The sequence below is a fragment of the Alligator mississippiensis genome, chromosome 10 (genome assembly GCF_030867095.1).
Source record: "Alligator mississippiensis isolate rAllMis1 chromosome 10, rAllMis1, whole genome shotgun sequence".
In the NCBI taxonomy this organism is placed as follows: Eukaryota; Metazoa; Chordata; order Crocodylia; family Alligatoridae; genus Alligator; species Alligator mississippiensis.
This window is the reverse complement of record NC_081833.1, coordinates 61,632,652-61,658,193: the sequence shown is the minus strand read 5'-3', so window position 1 is coordinate 61,658,193 and position 25,542 is coordinate 61,632,652. Positions and strand designations below refer to the sequence as shown.

Here is a 25,542-nt window from a genome sequence, read left to right as displayed (position 1 = left end):
TTTTGGTTTGTAATTAGGAAATACTTTCTAATACACTTGTTCCTTTTATAGCTCATTCTATTAATATAAAATATAGTTGACTATGTAAAGTGAAATAAGCTTAATATCTTTATTTATTCACAGCTATTTATTTACAAAAACAATTTCACAATTGCACAAACTTAAAAAAGAAGGGCTATATTTTCAGCTTATAGTTTCATAGTTGGTAGGGTCGGAAGGGACCTGAGCAGATCATCAAGTCTGACCCCCTGCCATGGCAGGAAAGAGTACCGGAGTCGAACAACCCCAGCGAGGTGTTCATCCAGCCTCCTCTTAAAGACCCCCAGGGTAGGAGCCAGCACCACTTCTCTTGGAAGTTGGTTCCAGATCCTAGCCGCCCTGACAGTGAAGTAGCGCCTCCTGATATCTAGCCTAAATCTACCCTCTGCCAGCTTGTGACCGTTATTTCTTGTCTCTCCTGGGAGTGCTCGGGGGAACAGGGACACTCCCCCAATGCCTGCTGGTCCCCCCTGACTAGTTTGTAAACAGCCACTAGATCCCCCCTCAGCCTTCTCTTGTGGAGGCTGAACAGGTTCAGGTCCCTTAGCCTCTCCTCGAAGGGCCTGCCCTTCTGACCCCTTATCATGCGGGTGGCCGTCCTCTGGACCCTCTCTATGTTGTCCACATCCCTCCTGAAGTGCGGCATCCAGAACTGGACGCAGTACTCCAACTGCGGCCTGACCAGTGTTGCATAGAGGGGGAGGATCACCTCCTTGGACCTGCTTGAGATGCATCTGTGGATGCATGACAAGGTACGGTTGGCCTTCTTGACGGTGTCCCCACACTGTCGGCCCATGTTCATTTTGGCATCAATAATGACTCCAAGATCCTTTTCTGCTTCTGCACTGACAAGAAGGGAGTTCCCCAGCCTGTAGGTATGCTGCTGGTTCTTCCTCCCCAGGTGCAGCACCTTGCCCTTGTCAGTATTGAAACCCATCCTGTTCTCATCTGCCCACCCCCGTAACCTGTCCAGGTCTGATTGCAGCCTATTCCTCCCTTCTAGCTTGCCCACTTCCCTCCACATCTTAGTGTCGTCTGTGAATTTGAACAGGGTGCTTTTTACTCCCTTGTCCAAATCGCTGATGAAAATGTTGAATAGTGCGGGCCCGAGGACCGAGCTCTGGGGGACCTCACTGCCCACATCTCTCCAGGTCGAAAATGACCGTCCACCACCACTCTCTGGGTGTGGCCCTCCAGCCAGTTAGTGACCCATTTGACTGTGTAAGTGTCGATGCCGCAGTCCCCTAGTTTTTTAATGAGAACGGGGTGAGAGACAGTGTCGAAGGCCTTCCTGAAGTCCAGAAAGACTACGTACACTGCTACACCTGCATCTAAGGATTTTGTGACCTGGTCATAGAAGGCCTCCAGGTTGGTCTGACAGGACCTGCCTCTAATGAACCTGTGTTGGTTGCCCCTAAGCATAATCTCCCCTTACTTTATCTCTTACTTTTGGTATAAAAAATTCCAGCGGTGTTTAAGTAGCAATGTCTGAAAGTGGTTGCAATCTCTTCTCCACTAGGGTCTGTAAAAGACCAGAAGAGCCTCAAAATTGGGCAGTTTTGCCCTGTGCTTGGGATGCAGAACAGGTGAAAAAAGCCTTAATATAGTGCAACTTTTCAGTAATCTCTGGTGGGACCAAAATGGCAAATTCTCACATTAATTTCAAGAGTTTTACTAAATTTGGTGGGGAATTTTTCTCTTACAATGGTCTCACCAATCTTGACCCATATTCAAAATATGGGCCATCTTCCACTTTTGTTGGGACTGGCTTCAATTCAGTCAAATGACGAGAGCCTTGAAGGTGTGTATGTCTATTAAAGATACTGGTATTTCTGTTTTGGCAGATAGGGGGAGTAGGGGAATAAGTTTTCATGAGATTCAGAGTAATCTATTTTGCAGATTTGATATCAAAATAAATTTATTTTTTAAATTCCAATGTGTTTTGGATCTCATTGATGGTGTAGGGCTTTGATACCTAGTAATAATGAAGGTGTAAATTGGTAGAATGCTGTTTTCTATTGTTTTTATTGTGTACTTTAGGGCTGGAAATTAAACTGTATTTTTTATGTTTGCTCCTTTCTGACCTGCATCGAAGAGCTTTTTTTGACTCAGGAGGTGCAAGGGCCAATCAGAGGTAATGCTCTTCTAGACTTGGGCCTGGCCAAAGGAGATGACCTGGTGACCAACTTAAACTTATAGGGCAGCCTGGGCCACAGTGACCATGAAACCATCACGTTCACTGTCCGTTGCAAGGCAGACAAACTAGATAGCAGGATTGAAGTTTTGGACTTCAAAAGTGCAAATTTCAACAAGCTCAGGTCACTAGTAAGGGAAGTGCTGTGGGACCAGGGACCGAAGGCAAAAGGAGTACATGAAGAATGGTCGTTTGTAAGGATACGATCCTTGATGCACAAAGGAAGTCCTTTCCCACGTGGAGGAAAGGTAGTAAAAGGGCTGGGAGGCCCTCTTGGCTAAAAAGGGAAATCGTGGCCTTCTTAAGAAAGAAGAAAGAGGCATACAAACAATGGAAGCTTGGGGCATGCCCCAAGGAGGACTATACAACAATGGCCCACACTTGTAGGGAACAGATTAGAAGGGCTAAGGCAGCACCTGAACTAAAATTAGCAATGGGAATCAAGGACAATGAGAAGTCCTTCTTTAGGTATGTAGGGAACAGGAGGAAAACAAATGGGAGTGTGGGGCCACTGCTTGACAACTCAGGACAGCTGGATACAGTGCTCAGGAGAAAACTGAACTCCTGAATGACTACTTTGCTTCAGCCTTTCACAGGACCAAGAGGAAAAACATTCCAGATAGGGTACAGAAGGAGCAGGGTAGGAATGACTGCCTTCCTACTATTGCCATAGAACTGGTGTGTGACCAGTTGAAAAAATTAGACATAAAAATTAGTCAGCAGGCCCGGATTAAATTCATACGAGGGTGCTGAAGGAGCTGGCTGAAGTCATACTGGAACACCTGGTGAAGCTCTTCCAAAAGCTTTAGACAAAGCTTTAGGTGGGTGTCTTTAGACAAGCACCTAGCTGAGGTAATCTGACCCCAGTGCTCTTTGCTGCCCAGGGCAGGGTGTCAGACTCGATGATCTACTAAGGTCCTTTCCGACCCTAAAAATCTATGAAAACTCATGGGGCTCTGGAGAGGTCCCTGAGGACTGGAAGAGTGCCAATGTTGTGCCCATCTTCAAGAAGGGAAGGAGGGAGGACTTGGGTAACTATAGGCCAATTAACCTAACTTCTATCCCAGGGAAAATCCTGGAAAAATTTGTCAAGGAGTCTATATGTGATAGGCTTGCGGAAGGTAGGATTGTGAATGACAGTCAGCATGGCTTTGTTGTGGTCATGTCTTGTCTTACCAACCTCATCTCCTTTTATGATCAGATAACTTGCCACCTGGATAAGAGAGAGGAGGTTTACATTGTATACCTTGACTTCCAAAAAGCTTTTGATCTGGTATCCCACGATGTTCTCATGAGAAATTTGGAAGATTGTGAATGTAACTGCAAGACAGTTGGGTGGGTAGGAAGCAGGCTATAGGGTAGGACCCAGAGAGTTCTGCTGAATGGATCTGTGTCGTCTTGGCAAGAAGTGGCTTGTGGTGTCCCTCAGGGGTCAGTGCTTGGTCCAGTGCTTTTTAACATCTTCATCAATGATTTGGATGTGGGGATGAAGAGCTCACTGGCCAAGTTTATGGATGACACCAGGTTATGGGGAAATGTGATCATGCTTGAAGATAGGCTGCAGATACAGGTGGACCTACACAGGCTGGCAAGTCGGGCAGGTCGGAACCAGATGATGTTTAACATTGAGAAATATAAAGCGCTCCACCTGGGGATGAACAATCCCCTGCACACCTACAGGCTTGGCAACGCCAATCTGACCAGCACTACAAATGAAAGAGTCCTGGGGGTAATAATTGACCGCAGTATGAAAATGAGCTGGCCGTGCTGTACTGTAGCCAGCAGGGCAAATAATACTCTGGCATGCGTCAATCAATGCATCTCCAGCAAAACTAAAGAAATGTTTCTTCCACTCTACTTGGCATTGATGAGACTGCAGATGGAGTAGTGCACCCAGTTCTGGGCGCCACACTTCAACAAGGACGTGGAAAAGCTTGAGAGAGTCCAGAGAAGGACCACCCGTATGATCAGAGACTTGCATGGCAAGCCATACGAAGTAAGGCTGAGGGATCTGGGACTCTTCAGTCTGAAGGAGAGAAATCTGAGAGGGGACTTGGTAGCAGCTTACCGCTACATCAGGGGCGTGTATCATTGGCTCGGTGAACAACTGTTCACCAGGGCACCCTTGGGGACCCTTGCTCCAGGAGCAATGGTCACAAACTCCTGGAAGAACGTTTTAGGCTCAACATTAGGACAAACTTATTCGCAGCTATGGTGTCCAGACTGTGAAATAAGCTCCCTCCAGAGGTGGTGCAATCACCTACCCTAGAAATCTTCAAGAGGAGATTGGACGGTTGCCTTGCTGGGGTCACTTGATCCTAGTTGTTTTTCCTGCTTGGTGCACCCAATGATCTTCTGAGGTCCCTCCCAGTCTCACAAGCTATGAATCTATGAATGTGTCTAGAGTTCCACATCTGGAAATTTAACATTTATTTATATTATAGTAATGTCTACAGGCCCTAGCTAGGATTAGGGATAGTGTTGGGGATAGTAAATAAGGCAAGTAGCAAAGAGTTGCTACTTGAGGAGCTTACAGTATAAATGCACAAGATGCAAAAGATGGGATAGATGAGGGAACCCGGTTCTCAGTTCAGTCTTGTCTACTTGACCACACTTTCTGTCATATGTTGTAGTCAGTTGAATATTTCTTTCTGTGTGCCTGTGTTTGAAAAGGAAATAGTATGATCATTATATAAGTAGGCTCAGCAAATTGATTTAACAGTGACAAAAATAAGAAGGTAAAGACAAAGAAACTAATGAGCATATGAGAGCAGTGCCCCTTAGTGGGGCTCAAATCCATCTGCCTTTGTATAGTGAAACAACAACCAAGGCATTTTTCATGCTGGGAGGATTTGCCCCAATATTATAGTAATGACATGTCATGGTTTAGAATTTGCACTTACAAAAATCAAGATGTGCTAAATTATGGTTCATAGAGCAACTATTCAGATGTATTATGGGCATCTATTCGTAATGCAGAATAGTGCATATGTACTCCTATGTAAGTGCTCAAGTCTGAGAACTATAACTTTGAGTAACATATTTGTGCGGTGACCTTTGTATTATACATGTCACCTTTCTTACTGCATTTCTGACCTTAACCTCCCATGAAATTAAAACTCATCTCCAGAGCAAAATTTCACATTCCATGTAACCCTCTGCTTTACAACTTTGTCTGAGATCAGTCTGAGCCAGCTGGCCCTAACTTAAATATTCAGCAGACTTCTGATAATTGTGATAACCCTTATAGGCTGGCGAGCATTCTAAATTAGCAAAAAGATGATTGATCTTTTTTTATATGCAGTTTTATCTTCAACCTTTCCTAGCTATATGTTATACTATAGTAATAATTTCTTCTCTAAGGTATTTGCCAGTATCTAGATTTGCACATCTATTTACAGTTGCCTTGAAGCCTCATAATTACAATACAGCTGAAATGTCCATTTTCTTTCCCTGACTACAAATAGGGATCAATCGAATTTTAAATGACTGCTTACGGGCTAGCTTCCGATCATGACCTTTGTAAATGATTAGAGCTCACCACTGTTGCTATCTACCTTGAAAGGGTAAGCGGGCAGGTCTGTCTAACTGGCATTTAATCTGGAAGAGAGCCAAAGATATTTGAGTTAAAAACCTAATATGAGTTGGCAAAGGGAAGTACATACAGACCTTTGCACTATTATTTAGACATTTTGCCCACATTCTACTTCTTTATTAAATTGATTTTTTTACCCTTCTGATACTTGAATTGTTTGTATTTTTATATAATTTTAGTGTTAATGTTCGGCTGGAAATTTGAGCTGTGAAACTGTCAAAACTATAACTTAAGCATAACAGAAGAGCATGTGAAAGAATAAACAGCTTTCAAACTTAAATGTGCTGCATTTATAATATTATCTAGCTTTGCCAAAGGAGTTAAAAAGTACAGTAAATCTAGTTAGGATAAAGTGCAAATAGAAATTAGAAAATCCAAAAATATGTGGAAAATAAGACATTTCTGCTGTTTGATACAAATATAGATACAAAATACAAAATGTAGATGGGAAAAATGCAGTGTGTTCTGTTTGTTTATTTAAGTTCCTTTTTACTCAGTTCCCAGTAAATTTACATTTACCTTGTATGTGAAATCCAGAGTTAAAGACTTACTTGTAACCACACCTGTCAATTCATGTTTTGACTATAGGATGTCCCTTTACGAATACAATCTTTGACACACCCCAAACCTCCATGGAAATGTATGAGACAGTGACTTGAGATTTCTATGGAGGTGGAAAAATTATATCACTGAGAAATTAGAAAACAAAAGACACCTGTGAAGAAACCGAATAATTGCAAACTGGAAAAAAACTATGGTAGTAATGTTAAAAAAATACAAATGTTTCCATCTGATTCCAACTATGTGCTACTTACCTAAATCTGAGTTTAACTGGTTTTATACAATATTAGCATTACTTGAATATAGATCCTTCTTGTATTATGCGTGGAAAATATTTATGATCATTAGCTCTCTCAAGGGATTATGCAGCATGAAATGAGCAAAACAATCTGACCTTTTCATCACATGGCCATAATCTTTTCTCTTATTTTTTGTTTTCTCTCCTGTATTACAGAATACATAAAGTTGTAAATCAAGTATGTTGTTTTCTTTGATCCAGACTTGGATTAAATCTGGGGTTGACTAACCTCTAATCTCATAAAGGCATTGGAAACTCAACTTTTGATTACTGTGCTTCCAGAAAAACCTTTGGCTAATGTTCACACACAGGGATTTTTTTTACTGCTTTCCTGAAATTAATATCAAGTGTAGATGAAATGGTCAAAATAAACTTCAGATTTGGAGATGAAAGGAAATGTTTGAAGTATAGTACTATTTTGGCATTTACTTTGTACTTGGGATCTTCACAGAAATTATGGTCTGAAGGTGTATAGTTAATAAATAGTACCTATTGATTGAAGTAAGTTTCAAGGTATTGTATTAAGGGTGAGATTTTTCAAAGACAGTTCACTCAGGAACCTAAATCCTATGGAAAGCCAATGGCACTTATGCACATATGTCACTGTGATGCTTTAGATAGTCCTGTTCAGAGATGGTATGTAAGAGATATTACAATTTGGCTTAGTTGGTACATCATGATCTTGTGAGATATTGGACATGCTCAGTTTTGACTATTTTGCATAACTAAGCATCAGTATAAGATTTTGGAAAAGAGGACAGGATATAATCTTAATTGCTTTTGTTTTTCCTTGTAATAGATGCAGCAACAAGAACTAGCACAGATGAGGCAGAGGGATGCCAACTTAACTGCCTTGGCAGCTATTGGTCCACGGAAGAAAAGGAAGCTCGATTCACCTGGTTTGCTTACCACAGGAGGAGAGGTAAAAAAAAAAAAAAAGGGGGGGGGGGGAAATGTTTTTTTGTAATATTCATTGTGAAAATTAATGATTTTGGAACTCACATAGGAAAACTCCTGAATGCACAAATATTAATTACAGATCTAGTGGATGGTATTTTTAGTGGATTGTGTAATGTGGAAAAGATGTTCATATAATGTTTAGAAGGTTCAAATTCTGTTTTTCTTGACTATTTCACCACCCAAGCAAGACCTTGAGACTGTAATATTCAATACATTTTATTTAAAATGAAATCTATTATACATTTTCAAAAGCCATTTTTCTGTATAATGTATAATTTTTCTTTGAATTTTCTTTAATAATTAAGATACTTTTCTTGATACATGTTACATATTTATTAGCCATAGGGAAATCCAAACTGATAGTTAGCTCATCTCCTCTCTCTGCTACTGGGACTTAGGTTCTAGAGATTTATTTTCAAACCCAATTTTCAAACCAATTAGGTGCTTCTATTTTTACATATTTATTTCTTGGCCTTTTTAGCATATATGGGCAGTGATTGGGCCAAAGTCTGCTATTCAAGTGCATTTCACAGATTACACAGCAGTAGCTAAACTCCTGTTTTTGTTATTTGGCTACCCAAAACCTTGTATCTCTGAGCTTTTTCCTTTGAGCATGGGCTTCTTTCTGTTCTTGAACTGACAGGGGAGCTTACGCTAGAAATTTGTGAAATGGTGCCTTGTCCAGCCTTATAGGCATAATATTCTTTCACAGTACCAGCATTTAATTGCGCTTGCTGCTTGATTTTTTTCCATTATTGCCCATTTCCCTTGTTTTACAAACTAAATTTATCACCTTTTCTAATGTCAAGAACCAAATTAGAATCCCCTTTCCATCAGACACTTAACACTCAGAGCTATATCTACGGGGCTTGTGATGATCAGCTTCCATCTTTCTCACTAACAGCTGCTTCCTCTTCTGGTATACTGCTGCACAGAAAGATTCACGTTCTGGGACAGATTCCACAGCCTCTTGGGAGTATTTTGGCCTCCTTTCACTGGTTTTATTCTGCTAGTCCTGGTTTATTTATAAATTGGACTATTGAAAATTTATTGTGAAAGTATTTGTCAGTATCTCAATATGTTAGGAATGCAAGTCTCTAGATTGTCTGCCAATTGTGAATGAATTGTTGCTTTTCCTCCTTGTGGCTCCTAGATATGCTATGATTGGCTCCAAACAGCATTTCAAGAGATTGTACTACATCTGGTCACTCAGTCTCTTTTTCTAGGGATAAAATATTCAGCGCCATAAGAGCCGGGTCACTTAAGCTGGCTGGTAAATGCCCCCTTTTTACTCACTTTGGCTGCAATTTCTCTCAAGCCCTAGACACTTTATTTTTATAGTGCTACAAAAGATGCCATATTTTATCACATACACATATCTGAGAATATAATATGCATTTTGTTTTGAAAGGCAGAATGAAGAAAAAGGTCTTTCTATATAGTGAGTGAGTAGCAGCAGGTAGGCAGGTTGCTCATTGATCTGTTCCTGGTGAGTTGCAGTCAGGTTTTACTTTCACTTTTGCAGGACCTGTTCTTTACCATATTTCTCTTGCATAATTCGCACTAATTTCCAGCACCTGTTTTTGTTTTGTTTTGAGGGGGAGGTTGGGGTGACAGCGGAGATCTTCTCTCTATACAAGAAAACATGGTAGACCATTATGGGGTGTACAGATGTGCACAACCTCCTGCCTGGAGCGTAACATAGTCTCCACAAAGGCACACTCTCTAGCCAGGAGGCAATAGGAAGCTGTTCCTCAGTTCCCCGATGTGCAGGGGAGCCTGTCAGTGAGTAGGACACCCTCACTAACAGGTTTGCCCCATCAGCTATTGCCACCATCTGTGTAAGGACACAGCTGGGGCAGAAGGGGCAGTGGTGACTTCCAGTTTCTACTGCGATTGTGCAGTGGCCGTAGCAGCTGCATTTTTCCTTCCTCCATTCCATTCCTCCCTCCTTTAATTTTCCATGCCTTCAGCTCTTGGCTGAAAGAAATTAAAACAATTTATTACACCTTGGTTCCATAGAAATATCACTGCAACAGTGTTTAGTATTGGAAACTGGATCATCTTCTTAATGCTAGTGTTAGCCCTTTGAATTACACAGGGTGCATCTAGACGTGTGCTTTACTGTGGAGGTGACTAATTAGTTCTGCAGCAAAGCATCACTGTCTGCACATGCACCCATATTAGGGCACAGTAAATTAAGTAACTCTGCCATAGGATATTACTATCTGGGGCAAGTATTATTTTATGGCGGATTAATTTATGCCGCCACAACTTGTGGGTACACTGTGACCAGGGCTGGCTGGGGCATGAGGGTGCTACAGTGCGGGGGCTGCCTGCCAGCTAGCCCCGCATTGTAGCACCCTCATGCCCCAGCCAGTCCCTTTGTCACCCAGCGCCACTACCCGGAGCCTGGGGCTGACTCTCTGAGTCTCCTGCCAGCCTGGGGCTACTGCATGCTGGCTCAACATGCTGCAGTCCCGGGTACAAATGTAAATGCACCTAGGAGAAATAAACTCCGGCATGAACTCCCTAATTGCACATGTAGATGCACCTGCAATAAGGCATTTTTCTGAACCCTTCAGGTTATTTGTTTAGAAGGAGAAATTGCTGAAGATGCTATTATTTCTTTGCTATCCTGCTTGTTTAAAAGGTCTTGTTTCCCTGACTCTCTTTCAGCTCCTTATGCAACAGCATGCCTTCTTCACTTTTTCTCTGGTCACTCTACAGTGGATTGTCTGACTGTTGTGTTCCTTTTCAGAGTCAGTTTCTGTGGTACTTTTTCTATTTCTCTCTATCTCATATATACCCTTTTAATAAATGATACCCAGACAAGACCCTCTGCTCACATAGTTCCAATTCCTTATCAACCACATGTGCCTTTTGTTTTGGTTGGATGCCCTGTTTTAGCTACCTGATTTCATAGAAGAGCTTTGTAGCTTCTTATAGGTATTTTAAATGAAAGGTGGCAGTCACAAAATCTCCACGCTTACAGTGAGGCTGAACCTAACCAGTAGCCAATATTTCCTTTTAGTTAGCGGCGTGGGTTAATTAATTATAATTCGCTGTTGCACTACCCTCCTATTCTCTAGACCCTTTTCTCATTTTTCCACTTAGTTCTTTCCTCATCTTTCATATGTTCATGTAGAAAAAATAGCTTCTCTGTCAAACAGAAACCTAAAACAACATTCAGGCTGCATATTATTGGAGCACAATTTTAACCCAGATTAGAAGGGATGGGAAAAAGTATGAGGCTTCTTTGGGAGAATTGAGCTGAATCTTGCAGGAATAAGAGCATTCAAATGGTCTTTTTATCATATTTTTTTTTTCATTTGGTAATTCTAAAGTTATCTTGCAAAATTAAATCAAAATATATTTAAAATGCTGAGTTCTGGAGTCTCATACTTTTGGAAAACCTTTGAACCAGGTCTCCCAACTCATTAAATTTATTAAAAAATAACCCAAACAGCCACTTTTGTGTTTTATTTGGTTGATTTACTTTTTGTGTATTGAGACTTTTGGGTTCATATTTTCAGGTTTTTCTATGGAAATTTACTTTCCCTTATAAAGCTTATCATGTAACTGCAGAAGCTAGGGCCTCAAGAATACCACCAAATATTACAAAACTCTTTAAAAAAATTGAGTTGACAACATTACTTCTACTAATTGAAAATCTGTGTGAGCAACACTGTAAAGAGCCAAATGTGCATGTTTCATAGAGGACACCTGTTGCAGTAGGGGGAGTGGGGGATGACTGTGGGGGGCAGTGGTATGCTGGAATCTTGCCCATTCTGTTACCCCTCACTCCCAAGCCACAGCCCACCCCAGCCCTGCAGCTTCCCCTCTCCTGACCCACAGACCCCAGCCCTGCCAAAGTTCTTCACTCCCAAACTTCAGTACCCTGCCCCCCTGGGCCATGCTGGTTCCCTTCACTCCCAACCTGCAGTCTCCCCATCCCTGCTGGTGCCCCTCACTGCTGACCCACAGCACCCCCTGTCCTTGCTGGTGCCCCTCACTCCCAAGCCATGTGTCATTGTCTGTCCCCCCCCCCCCCCCCCCCCCAATCTCTGCTGGTGCTCCTCACTCCTGAGCTGCAGCTCCCAGCTGCCCCAATTCTGACTGGGCTGGAGCATGGTGGTTTGGAGCGAGTCTGGCCCTGGCTCAGGCTGGAGGGAAGGGGAGGCACCCCTGGCCCTGGGCTGGGGCTACTGCACTGCTCCAAGAGACTCAGCCATGGCTCTCTTCTCCCTCTGCCTCCCCTACCCCCTCACCTTTCCTCCCCTCATCATCTCCTGCCCGCTCTGCCCCTGCAAGCACAGGTACTGGCCCTTGTGCTGCCAGCCCAGCCACGGGGTTCCCACCTGACCTCAAAATGCCTCCCTGACCCCCTTCCCTACTCTGGAGGGGCAGGCAACCTCCCTGCCCCACTGCCCTGCTGCAGCCTGAGCCCCAGCCCTACAACCCAGATTTACGTGCCTGCAGCTCCCTGCACATGTGGTGCTCCCTGCCTAGAATTGCCCTTCCCTCTGCTCCCACCAGTGGAACAGAGCAAAAACCCAGACTTTTGGTAAGATTTGAAAACCCGCCTGGATGGGAATTGGAGGACTCAAAAAGAGGACTTGTCTGGGAAAATCTGGACATATGGTAACGCTATGTATAAAAATAAAAAAAATGATATGCCTGGAATAAGAGGTAACGTTAACTCATTTTGGCTCTTCATCAAGAGAGATGGCTAGTATCCCAAAATAAAAAACTGGGTTGTCCAACTGGTGGTCAATGGGCCATGTATGGCCCATGAGGGGTTAAGTTGAGGCCCCTGGGCTCCTGTTGGTGCAGCAGGTGTGGGTGTGCTGTGCAGTGGGAGTGGGGGGGTATTCACGCAGTGCACGGTCCAGGGGACATTTGGCATGTCCTGGTGTTGCCTGCAGGTGTGCAGCCCCTCCTGGTATAGCATGCAAGGTGTTCAACCCCTGGCTGCTTAGAATTTGGACAGCCTTGATATAAAAAGTATAAATTATACATATGAAATATCAGAGTATAATTTAAGTATAGAGTGAAAGCAAATGTGAAGGCCCCTTTCCTGGTACTTGCTGGCACAGATGGTTTTTGAATACTGAGCTTCCAACAGCAGCTTCAGGGCTAGTTGAGTGAATCACCACTTATTGAAGTCAGTAATCTCGGAGATAAGAGGGAAAAAAACCTCTAACATAGTAGAAGAACTCCCATCTTAAAAATCCCTAGTATGTTATCCCCAAAACTTGAATGCTTGCAAAATTTCACTGATTTGAGCTGCAGGATGTTTTCTATCAAGCCCTGAACCAGTAGCTGGGGGATGAGGTCTAATGTTTTGTTTCTCTTCAGGCCCCCTTATACCACCCAAGTATGCAATCCCCTTTACTGTCTTGTAAGGTCCCAAATGAACTGTATTTTAAAGAAATTACATTTGATATACATAAAAGCTAACTTAGGGCAGTTTTTTTTTTAGAAGGTTTCTAAATACATATAAGGATGGCTGCAAGGATTTTGGTTGTAGCTGTGTTGGTCTAAGGACATAGGTAGGCAAGGTTCTTTGGGTAGATGTGATACCTTTTATTAGACCAAATGAGTAGTTGGAAAAATGTTCTTTGTTCTTTGTACGCTTTTGGGCACAAGCACCCTTCTTCAGGCATAGGGAGTCTCTGCTGTTGTTCTGAGATCTCCAAGGAATGGAAGAAGCTGAAAGTGTGACAGGATGTCAGTGAGAATGTACATAGGTGGAAATTAGAAAAACAAAGGACAGGCAAGGGAGGGGAAGGAGGGAAAGGAGGGGGAAAAGTGCCAAAGGTAAGCAAGGAGACTGGTGTAGTTGAGTTCAACAAGGTAGAAAAGAGGCAGTCTGTGAAAAAGTAAATAGCTGGAAATTAGGAAGACAAAGGGTAGAAAAGGAGGGGAGGAAGGAAGGGGAAAGGGGAAAAAGTGTCAGCCAGTTACCTGGTGAATCAGATGTAGTGTTGCCAACCCCGCGGTGCCAACAATCATGAGATGAACTCTTAAAGAATCAAGAGATTGGCAAGTAAATCATGACACAGTACTTTTGAAGTGTGTGTGGGAGGAGTTATTTGTGAAGGTGTGGGGGGCTGAGGGGTGTGTGTGTGGGGTTTGGAGCCCAAAGGTGGGGGTCCCCCGCACATGCATGGTATGTATGGCACTGTAGGAGTGAGAGGCGGCAGCAGGGCTGGGGGATCTGTGGCTTGGGAGTGAGGAACTGGTGCACAGGGAGAGACAGACACACAGACGGACCCCAGCTGGTAAGTGGAGGGGGAAGGTGGGGGAAGATTGAGGCCCCCATGATGAGAGAGGGAGTGGAGCAGGGGCTGGGGTGAATGGGGCCCTGGGACTGCAGTGGTTGTCCAGAGGTGTGAGGGGGTAGGGCACAGCTCCCTGCAGCTGCACACCCCCCCCCCCGAAGGAGACATGGGGGGCATGAACCCCCTGTGGGGCAGAGGCAGGGTGCTTGCTGCAGGCTTGGAGCTCTACGCCCTGTACCTTTTGCCCCAGGAACTCAGTCCCACAATGCCATTGCCACCCACCAGGTGGGTGGGGAACGCAGGGCACGCTGGCTACACAGCGCGTCCTCTGCTCGTCCAGCAGCAGGATCACCTGGGGCAAAGGCAGTAGGGCGTAGAGCCCCGAGCCTGCAGCGGGCAGCCTGCCTCAGCTCTGCAGGGGCACATGTCTCCCCTGGGGGTGCGCACCCCCATCATCTGTGGATGACCCTCCCTGGCCCTGGGACCCCATTCACCCCAGCCCCTGCCCCACTCCCTCCCTCACCATGGGTGCCTCGATCGCCCACCCTCCCCCATCCCTTCCCTCTCTCCCTGCCCCTTCCCCTCCACAGACTTACCAGCTGGGAAAATCCAAAGATTTGTGGGTTTGATCAGGAGATTGTGAGCTGGAGTTATTTTGACTTAGAAATCCCAAGTCTTGCAATGTTTTCATGACAGTTGGCATTACTGCGAATGTCAGGCAGGTTGTAATGCGTCATAAATCAAATGTCTATACTGAGTCCATGATTTTTTTGTATCCAGTAGATCTTTTGTATCCAGAAGTGAAGTTTGTGGGCTCATCTACAAAAGATGTTTTGTAAGTTCCCTTTGGAGATTAGAACTGAGGTCAGAGGGAGTGATTGTCTTGTGAGAAGTGTGCACCCACAGGTACTTGGATATTTTTGTCTGATGGATTTTTGTTGTGCATCCATTTTGGTGTGCAGTTGTTGTTTGGTTTCTCCTACATATTTTCAATTAGGGCATTTGGTGCACTGGATGAGACATATAACATATCTGGTGCAGGTGTAAGATCCAGGAATGGTGATGGTTCTGCTGTGGGGTGTAGTTATTGTGGGAATGGTGGAGATGTGTTGGCAGGTTTTGCATTTCTTCTCCTGGCATGGTCTGCATCCATTTGGTGCGATTTGGGACATAGGGAGTTTACTTCTGGTGATGAGGTTAGCAAGGTTCGGTGCTTGTTTAAACACTAGGATGGGTGGTTCTGGAAAGATTTCTTTAAGAATTGAGTTGTCTTCTAGTATGGGTTGCAGCTGTTTGAGGATTTTCTGTGTAGGTTCCAGGGAAGAGTGATATGTCATAACTAATGGTGTGCAATTCATGGGAATTTTGTGTTTGCACTGCCCCAGATCTTTACAAGATATCCATGTGGCCCTTTCAGAAGTACGATCTATCCCTCTTGAGGAATATCCTTGTTGGGTGAAGGCCCTTTTGAGATTTGTGAGGCGGCAATCACAGGTATTCTCCTTGGTGCAAATTTAGTGGCATTGGAGAGCTTGGCTGTAAATTACAGCTTTCTCGGTGTGTTTCAGGTGATTGCTGGTTCTGTGTAGATATGTATGTTGGTCTGTGGGTTTCCATCATATATATGGATGGCTAATATGTGAACAAACTCCTAAAATCTTGACAAAATAGATGGGCATTTATATCTTGCTTAGGAGGTTAGTTTTGGCTGAGTGGGAACAGTGAGTTCAAAATCAAAGAACCCTCACAGGCTGCAAACAGATGTTGCCATTGTGCTACCATAAAAACATTTATGGCGGCACTAGTTGGGGGCAAACAGATGTCCTCGCCCTTTGTTGCACTCCAAGTGCCAAAAATGTTTCTGCAACCAAAGGCCCCCATTTGTGATGCCTTAAATGGGAGAATGTCTGTTTGCTTATTACATGCCTCAGGAATCCCCGTGCATGCATATGAGGCAGGGGGACCCCCCAGGGCGTCTGTTGCCCCCTCCCCCCCAACACCCCTTGCACATGCAGACCATGGGAATCCCTTGCAGGGAATTCCCACAGTTTGTGTATATTGTTTCTACACCCTGACCTGGGGGTGAGCATCTGCAGGAGATGGGGAACCCTGCAAATAAATCCCATGGGGGTTCTACTTGCAGACATGTGCCCTGGCTTAAGGTGAAGCACCTTGGGCTGTTGTACCACAAAATCAAGCCCCTAAAGCCTGGGAGCAGCAGGGGCAGACCCTTAGGGACAACAGCCCAAGGCAATGTCTGTAACCCCAGTGTTACATCGCAGCACAGCTCATCCCACTCCAAAGATTACTTCTTTTTATGCCCACAGAGAATTCACTTCTAGCAGCTCTCACTGTTTTGGAAGCTCTAGATGAGTTGCTCCACTGATTCCAGCAGTCTCAGTGTTTGGAGTGAAGTGCTCTTGTGGGGACCTGTTCTCAAAACTTTCTATGGCTGTACAAGTTAAAAACAACATCTTGAACGTGACTCAAGAGGTCGTGTGACTCCCAGAGCACTGGCATCATGTGCTGCTGGTAAGGTACTCATTTCTGGACTAGTTTTGTCTTCCAGATGGTACCAGGGTGTAGTCCCAAGTAAGGGGCTTTAAGGTGACAAAGGCCCTGTGCAAGTGTGTAAGGTACTGCATTGGGGCACATGCGAATGGAGTTTATTTTGAGATTCTGCTAGACTTCCTATATGAACATAGGCATGTTACAGCATCTCCCTGTACATCAGTTCTATCCATGTAGTAGGTGATAGTAATACTGTGGGTGGAAGCTACAGGGGATGAGTGTCAGGGGACAAATTAGTTTCATAGATGTTAGGGTCGGAAGGGACCTCAATAGATCATCGAGTCCAACCCCCTGCATAAGCAGGAAAGAGTGCTGGGTCTAGATGACCCCAGCTAGATGCTCATCTAACCTCCTCTTGAAGACCCCCAGGGTAGGGGAGAGCACCACCTCCCTTGGGAGCCTGTTCCAGACCCTGGCCACTCGAACTATGAAGAAGTTCTTCCTAATGTCCAATCTAAATCTGCTCTCTGCTAGCTTGTGGCCATTATTTCTTGTAACCCCCGGGGGCGCCTTGGTGAATAAATACTCACCAATTCCCTTCTGTGCCCCTGTGATGAACTTATAGGCAGCCACAAGGTCGCCTCTCAACCTTCTCTTGCGGAGGCTGAAAAGATCCAGTTTCTCTAGTCTCTCCTCGTAGGGCTCGGTCTGCAGGCCCTTAACCATACGAGTGGCCCTTCTCTGGACCCTCTCCAGGTTATCCGCATCCCTCTTGAATTGCGGTGCCCAGAATTGCACGCAGTACTCCATCTGCGGTCTGACCAGTGCCCGATAGAGGGGAAGTATCACCTCCTTGGACCTATTCGTCATGCATCTGCTGATGCACGATAAAGTGCCATTGGTTTTTTTGATGGCTTCATCACACTGCCGACTCATGTTCATCTTGGAGTCCACTAGGACTCCAAGATCCCTTTCCACTTCCGTGCCACCCAGCAGGTCATTCCCTAGGCTGTAGGTGTGCTGGACATTTTTCCTCCCTAGGTGCAGCACTTTGCATTTCTCCTTGTTGAACTGCATTCTGTTGTTTTCTGCCCACTTGTCCAACCTGTCCAGATCTGCTTGCAGCTGTTCCCTGCCCTCCAGCATGTCCACATCTCCCCATAGCTTTGTGTCATCTGCAAACTTGGACAGAGTACACTTCACTCCCTCGTCCAAGTCACTGATGAAGACATTAAAGAGTATTGGTCCAAGGACCGAGCCCTGCGGGACCCCACTGCCCACACCCTTCCAGGTCGAAACCGACCCATCCACCACGACTCTCTGGGTGCGACCCTCCAGCCAATTCGCCACCCACCGGACCGTGTAGTCATCCAAGTCACAGCCTCTTAACTTGTTCACCAGTATGGGGTGGGATACCGTATCGAAGGCCTTCCTGAAGTCTAAGTATATGACATCCACCCCTCCTCCTGTGTCCAGGCATTTCGTAACCTGGTCATAAAAAGAGACTAGGTTGGTCAGGCACGATCTGCCCGCCACAAACCCATGCTGGTTTCCTCTCAGCATAATTTGTCCTGCTGGGCTCTCACAAATGTGAGCCTTGATAATTTTTTCAAAGACTTTGCCAAGGATGGAGGTGAGACTGACTGGCCTATAGTTGCCCGGGTCCTCCTTCCTCCCCTTTTTGAAAATGGGGACCACGTTGGCCCTTTTCCAGTCCTCTGGGACTTGGCCCGTGCACCACGAGCGTTCGAATATTCCCGCCAGTGGCTCTGCAATGATGTCGGCCAGTGCCTTCAGCACCCTCGGATGGAGCTCATCCAGGCCTGCCGACTTAAAGGCATCCAGTTCTTCCAAGTGACTCTGCACCATCTCAGGGTCTACGCATGGAAGTCTGGTGCCTTGCTGCTGCCTCTCTACAACCCCAGTGAGAGACTTGTCGTGCCCCTCGCTTAGGAACACTGAGGCAAAGAACTCTTTGAGGAGTTCAGCCTTGTCCCCCCTGTCTGTCACCAATTGTTTCTGCCCATTTAGCAGGGGTCCTATTCCTCCCTGGGCCTTCCTTTTACTCCCTGTATATCTAAAAAACAATTTCTTGTTGTCTTTTACTTGGGTTGCCATCCTCAGCTCCATGGTAGCTTTGGCCTGTCTAACTGCCTCCCTACAAGCACGAGCAGAGGAGGTATATTCATCTTTAGTGATCTCTCTCTGTTTCCACTTTTTATGTGCTCCCCTTTTGGCCCTTAGGCTGCACTGGATTTCTCTGGTCAGCCAGGGAAGCTTCCTGGCCCCTTTCCCTCTTTTGCCTTGCTCGGGGATCGTCTTGCTTTGTGCCCGAAGGATCATTTCCTTAAGGCACAGCCACCCTTCTTGGGCTTCCATTTCTTCAAATCTCCTACTCTGCAGTGCATCCTTGACTAATCGCCTGAGTTCATTGAAATCTGCTTTCCTAAAGTCTAGCACTTTCACCCTACTAGTTACCTTACCCACTCAACGTCTTATGGTGTATTCTATTATTAGGTGATCACTGTCCCCCAGATGGCTACCGATCTGGAGGTCCGCTACCATGTCATCTCCCGTTGCCAATACCAGATCCAGTATGGCATTCCCCCTAGTGGGACCGTGTACCTCCTGTGTCAGGTGGAGGTCCTGTACACAGGTTAGAAACCTGCGTGAGCGGTGGGACTTTGCTGTCCGTGACTTCCAGCAGATGTCCGGGTAGTTTAGGTCCCCCATGACTACCGCCTCTTTAACTTTTATGGTCTCCGAGAGTTGCCTCAGGAGCCCTGAATCTCTTTCTTCCCCTTGATGTGGGGGTCTGTAGCAGACCCCTACCACCAAATCCCTTTCTCCTTGCCCCCCATGTAGCCTAACCCACAATCCTTCTACTTCCTCATCCTTGGATTCCGTCTTGATGAGGGTTGATGTATATTGCTCACTGACATAGAGCGCAACCCCTCCCCCTTTCTTCCCCACTCTGTCATTTCTGTACAATCTATAGCCCTCAATATGTACCGCCCAGTCATGGGATGAATCCCACCAGGTCTCTGTTAGCCCCACTAAGTCATAGGTGTTTAGTGCAAGCAGGAGCGCTAGTTCATCCTGCTTGTTCCCCATGTTCCTAGCATTATTATATAGGCACTTGAGCCCTGCGACTGGTGCCTTTGCTGCCCCCCCGCTCTGAGTCCCAAGGGGCCCTTTGATTCTTACCTTCTCATTTCTTACCTGTGCCGTAGTGCTGGCCTCCCCATGGCTTTCAGGTTCCCAATGCTCTCTTTCTTCAGGCTGGGCTGTCCTTGTGGGTGCCACATGGTTTGGTGGTCCACAGCTTCCCCCGCCTTCATCTTCCCCTCCCCCCAGCGAGCCTAGTTTAAAGCCCGCCGGAGGAGATCCGCCAACCTAGAAGAAAACACACGCTTACCTTTGGGGGACAGGTGAAGCCCATCCCAGCTGAGCATGTCCCTCGTCGTGATGTGCGGGTCGTTTGTCCAGGAAGCCGAAGCCTGCCTCGAGACACCACTGCAGAAGCCGCCAGTTGGTCTCTCGGATGCAGTTCTCATGCCGTCTTCCACGTCCGTTCACTGGTAGGATGGAAGAGAATACCACCTGTGCACCGAACTCCTTCAGCACGCCGCCCAGAGCACTGTAGTCCGCCATCAGGTGATTGGGGGTTCTCCTGGCCGCATCATTAGTACCCACATGGACTAGGACCATGGGGTAGTAATCGGTGGGCTTGATCCTGGCCTGGATTACCTCCGTCACATCCCGAATCTTTGCTCCAGGGAGGCAGCATACCTCTCGTGCTGAGGGGTCCTGGCGGCAGATGGGCCCTTCCATACCTCTCAGGATGGAGTCGCCTATGATGAGCACTCTTCGCCTCCTCCTCTTGGATCTCTTGATCTGTTCGGAGTGTGAAGAATGTGGTGTTTCTTCCTGCCCAAGGGTTTCCTCCTCTCCTTCTATCTGCTGCAGGGTCGCCAGGGCCTCGTACCTGTTCTCCAGTCGAACTGGAGAAGGTGGTACTGAGTCTCTGCGAGCTGCTCTGGTCCTGGCTGTGACCGTCTGCCACTCTGCTGTGGAGGGCATTACCTGGGCTGCTTCTTCCTTCGGTGCCTGGTCCTGCAGGGAAAGGAAATATCTGTCAATTTCATCCTCCACCTCCCTGATCCCCCTCAGCCTGCTAACCTCCTCCCGGAGCTCCCTCACCTGTGCCTCCAGAACCCTAAGACGGGCATCTGCTGGACAGGTGTGGGGGCCCCCAATCTCTGCCCCCCCCAGCCCTGCTGGGGATCCCCCACAGGCCAGGAGGTAGGGGGACATCAGCTCCCCCATGGGAGCTGATAGGCCCTGCATAAATACTTTCGATAGGCCCTGCATAAATACTCTTTCCTTTAGCATCCATTCTCTGCTGTTGTGAGATATAGGATACTCAGCGAGATGAACCTATGATTTGGCCTAGTATGGCATCTCATAGGTTCTTATGTTTACTATTTATCGTGCAATGGAACATGAAGATAATGAATAAATACATTTGCATACTGTAAAACAAATGGCATAAAACATTGTTGGCCATAGCCTCTACTTCATCTTCCAGAAGTAGTAGTGAGAGTACAGGTGGCAGTCACATTCCTTTTATCAGAGGTGTAATTAGCCATGTTAGTCTGAAGTTAGGCAGAAGCAAAGTAGAGGTGCACCTTTATGAGATAACTGAACTGGAGATGCATAAGCTTTAGTGAGCTAGAGTTCACTTCATGAGATGCTACGAGATGGTGATGTCTCACGAAAGCATATGCATCTCTGATTCAGTTAGCCTATAAGGTTCGACTCTACCTTGCCTTGTACCTCCTTTTATCAGAGGTAACTGTTTAAGTAACCGTTCTTCTAGCTGTCTCCCACAGTTTGCTAGCACAATTGCTATCTTTTCCAGATTAATTCAGATTCAAGCCAGTTTCGTCTAGGTACTGGGCAATTCTCTCTGCTTTGGGTCAGACTTAGTAGAGAAGTGAAGCTGTGCTATCATACTGAAAACATTACAAGCAAGTCTCCTTTCACATTCTCCTTGAGGCCTTATGCACTCTTTGAATGAGAAGAGATGACATTACAGGCAGTCCTTGACTTAAGATGTTTCAAGTTGCAATGAACAGCACTTACGGCATTTATAAATTGACAATCTGTTTCGACTTTGTGATGTCAGTTTCAACTTTACCACGCTTGATCCGACGCCAGGCCAGCGAAAAAGTTCACTGCATTGTCCATCTCTCTGGAGGACATCTGTCCAAATTTCCTTGGACACTTCCTTTAAGAAAGCAGACAAGACTCCAGAAGAATCTGCAGTCAAGACTCCTGAGAAGACTCCAGCCAAGAACTCTTCAAAAAGTCCAACCCAAGAGCCCTTCAAAAAGTCCAGGGAAGTCACCTCAAAGAAGTCCTTCCAAATCAATATGATTGCTATTTACAATATAAATATATTAATATAGCTATATTACTCATCTATAATTGATTGAGTATAAAATTTTGGGTTATTTTTGGTGAAAATAGGGTATTGGGCCTTGGTTCAGGAACCAATCCCCCATTTATAACATTGTTCCTATTGGAAAATCAGTTCTGAGTTACAACGTTTCGACTTAAGACATGGTTTTCAGGAACCAATTGTGTTGTAAGTCCAAGGACTGCCTGTATGGTGATCTGGAGGAGCCAAACCCTTGTGACAGGAGCATTTGCCAACAATTACTCTTTGGGTTTTCTCTAAAAGCAGCATTAATTCCAATAAAGTCTTCAAATATGTCATCAGAATCTCAGGATTGCTATTGAGACTTCTAGTAAGTCTGAACACCAACATTTAACTTATCTCTTTTGCTAGAGGAGACAATCAGCTAATATAGTATTGTTTCTACCCTGTGCAGCTAGTGAGTTGTTAGGGTCTAAACTTTCTCTTTGAAAAGGAATAATTCTACAATTATACTTTGTATATATATGAGTTCCTTTGTATTCCCTGTCCTTCTGATAACTTTTTTCCTTGTTCTTGTTTTTTATAGCCCTTTATATTGCTATACCACTAGATATTTGTAAATTATTTTATTTTTAAAACGTGGGCAAAAGAATATTTAAAGAGAATTGAGTCTAAGCATTACTTGTCCTAGATAACCTTGAATAAGCTGAGGCCGATACAATAGGCCATAATTCCTTCTTAAGTGTTTATGGCCCAGTAAGTTAAAGCTTATTTTGACATGCTTTAAACCCATGGATTGACACAACTGAACTGAAGGACTCTTATGATTTATTGTATTGCTCTGCAGTTAAGTACACTTTAATCTATGGATCACTGACACAATAGAACAGAATAGTTATTTCATGCACATTTTGGTGTATTGTGTCAATGCTGTTCGTATTCATCCATACTGTACTAAGTACTATGAAAATTTCTAGCCCTAAATAAGGCTAAGATTTTCAAAGGAGCCCAAGGAACTTAAAAGACTTGGCTTCTGTCAACCTTTAATAGAAGTTGAATGCCTAAATCCTTTGGGTGGCTTTGAAAAACCCCAGCTTTATATGTGGCTTTATTTTTTGTCATTCCTGAAATAAATGAGATTTTAATTAAAAAAAACAAAAAACTCACATATGGTGTTCTTGTTCTCCACATTTAAGTCCAAATTCTCTCTAAAACAGGGATATGCAATCCCCGGCACATGTGCCAATTAGTGGCACGTGGAGACATTTTCCACAGCGTGCCAGGAGGTGTTCTGAGGAAAATGTTAAAAAAATAAATTAAGTTACTGCTTCAGGCTCTCCGGAGCAGCCACGGGTCCCAGCGCCATGGCAGGCACCAAGGCTGGGGGCAGGAGAACGCAGGTAGGAATGCTGCCTACGTTCTAATGATCCCACCCCCGATGTCTGTGGTTGTGTGCAGGGGAACCTGCAAAATTAAAGGAGCTGCTCCTGCCGATTTTGCAAGATCCCCCTACGTGTGCCCTTCCCCTCCCCCACCATCGTTGCTCCCTCCTGATCAGCAGGGAGGCGAACACCACAGTTTAAAATATGGCACAGGTTTTGCCTCCCGGCTGGTCAGCAACACACAGCTGGGAGGCCTGGGCCCCTTGGGAATCAGTGGCAAGCAGCAAAAATGGTGCCATATTTAAAACTTCAGTTTTTGCCTCCCTGTCAATTGGAAGCAAGCAGCAAGTAGCGGGGCTGGGCACACAAGGGAACCTTCAAGATTAAAGGAGCCCTTGCACAGCCCACTCCTGCCATTAATTTGGTAAGTCCCTCTCCCCACCCCCCTGGATTTTTGCTAAGGCAGCTGGTAGGGTCCCAGGCAGCTTGTGCTATACTGCTGACCAGGTCTGGGGCAGGAGTCACAGCAAGCAGTCTGAGCCCAGCTACCATACCACACAGCAAGTCTCCCCCAGCACCACCTCTGGTGCTGTCTGTGTCCCTGCCCGCCTGCCTGCATTATTGTGGGGGGTGGAGAGGGGAAGGGACACCAGCAGCAGTGGGTGCAGCCTTGTGGGCCCAATGCCCACACCGCTTGCCCGCATGCCTGCATTGCTTGGGGGGGGATCCAGACTCTGGCAGCCAGTCCTTGTCATTTCTTCTTTCTCATTCCCTTCCCCCTTCTTTCTCCCCATCTCTCTGCTTTTTTTTTTCTCTCCCATCACAACATGCTTAACAAAAAAAAATACACAACAACAAAGGTAGTGTATGAAGTTTTATTTATTATTGCCAGGTTTAGAATTTTTAGAAAATCTGGTATTTACTGTTAAAAAAAACACAACATTTATAATTATGAACTGTATTAATATGCAATGTGTGTCCTACCATGTACCCCCCACCCCAGTTCTGTTTTTCTGGCATGCCAGCACTCCCGCCCCTTACAAAGTAGACATTGCATTTTTTTGGCACTCCGACCAAAAACGTTGCCTACTCCCGCTATAAAACAATTTTTTGAAATTTAAAACTTTTAATTGCATCCTTCTTAAAAAGAGGAACATCCTACTATGTTATATGAAACAAGATTCACAAATACTAACTTAATTCATTTCCCCTGCAGTAAAAAAGAAGGACATCATACATATTAGTTACTATTCTGGTTATATTGCTAGTGAGTAATTCTTCATTGCATTAAAATCATCAGGAATATGTTCTTACGTCTGTTGCAAGCAGGTTAGTGAGTCAGGAGGCAACAGAAAAATTTTATGTGGATCTCAGTTGATTAAAAAGAGAGAGAGAGAATGTCAGCCTGCTGTACAAGAAAATAAAATGTGGCTTTGTGCCAGCAAAAGCATTCTTTTTTCCCTGGTAGAACAGGTTTGCATACTGTATATATTCCTTTGATCTGTGTAGCACAAAATATTCTGACAGAGGTTCAATGATTGTAATCATTTTTCCTTACTGGCCAAGACAAATTTGGTTGCTGCTACTACTGAAGGTGGCAATGGTAGTTGATCCCATCTGACTGCAGATATGTTGATCTAACAGACAAGCTTCTCAAAGGTTTTTATCTCAAGGCATAGCTTTTGTGTTTTGAAAAAAAATGTTTAAAGTCCTCATCCATTCAAGAAAGATCGCACTTTTTAAAAAGGAAAAAGCATTTTCCAAGTGAAGTAATATTAAATGTATTCATATGTTCTTTATTTACCAACATTATATATTGAATAGTCTTTTATGTGCCTTTTTAGTCAAAGTTCATGTGGCAGTTATTGTTGTTTTTCCCACAACTTTGAACATAGAAAACTAATTTTTAAGCAGTTTGTAGTTTATTTGTCAGTCCCTACAGTAGATGAAGGCTCATTTCTTTTCCTGTTGCAGAAAGCAGCTAATTGCCATTGAGAGTTTTGCATAATCTTAGTCATTCCCAGTTCTCTCCTTTCCCCTTTAAGATATCTCTATGTATCATAATGAGTTAGTTGTAAACAACCTAACTTGCCTGTTAGAAACAGAATAGCCCTGTTAGTGTGGCACCACACCCAGGTCCAACATATCCTGCTTCTCAGCCACCTTAGCCCTGAAGAGTAAGATTAGTTTTTTATCTACAGTGGGATAGGAGTGTGCCCACGAGCAGGTACAGGGGAGCTGCAGATGCCTGGTCAACATCCATTCCCTT

At 45.0% G+C, this 25,542-nt stretch overlaps 1 protein-coding gene across 7 annotated transcripts in view; it reads left to right on the top strand.

Annotated features, from left to right (window-relative positions):
* Nucleotides 1–25,542, top strand: part of LOC102562823 (transcription initiation factor TFIID subunit 4) — a 214,010-nt gene that overhangs the window by 140,916 nt on the left and 47,552 nt on the right. For 6 of the 7 annotated variants that reach the window (XR_009455290.1, XR_009455289.1, XR_002091939.2 and 3 more), the window contains exon 14: nt 7,487–7,609. Coding sequence is in view for 4 of the 7 variants with exons in the window: in XM_019492905.2 (XP_019348450.2) it covers nt 7,487–7,609 (123 nt within the window). In the remaining 3 variants the exon portion in view is untranslated. Of the gene's footprint in view, nt 1–7,486; nt 7,610–21,636; nt 23,281–25,542 lie in introns of those variants that run through there. The other variant, XM_019492907.2, reaches the window with a different exon arrangement.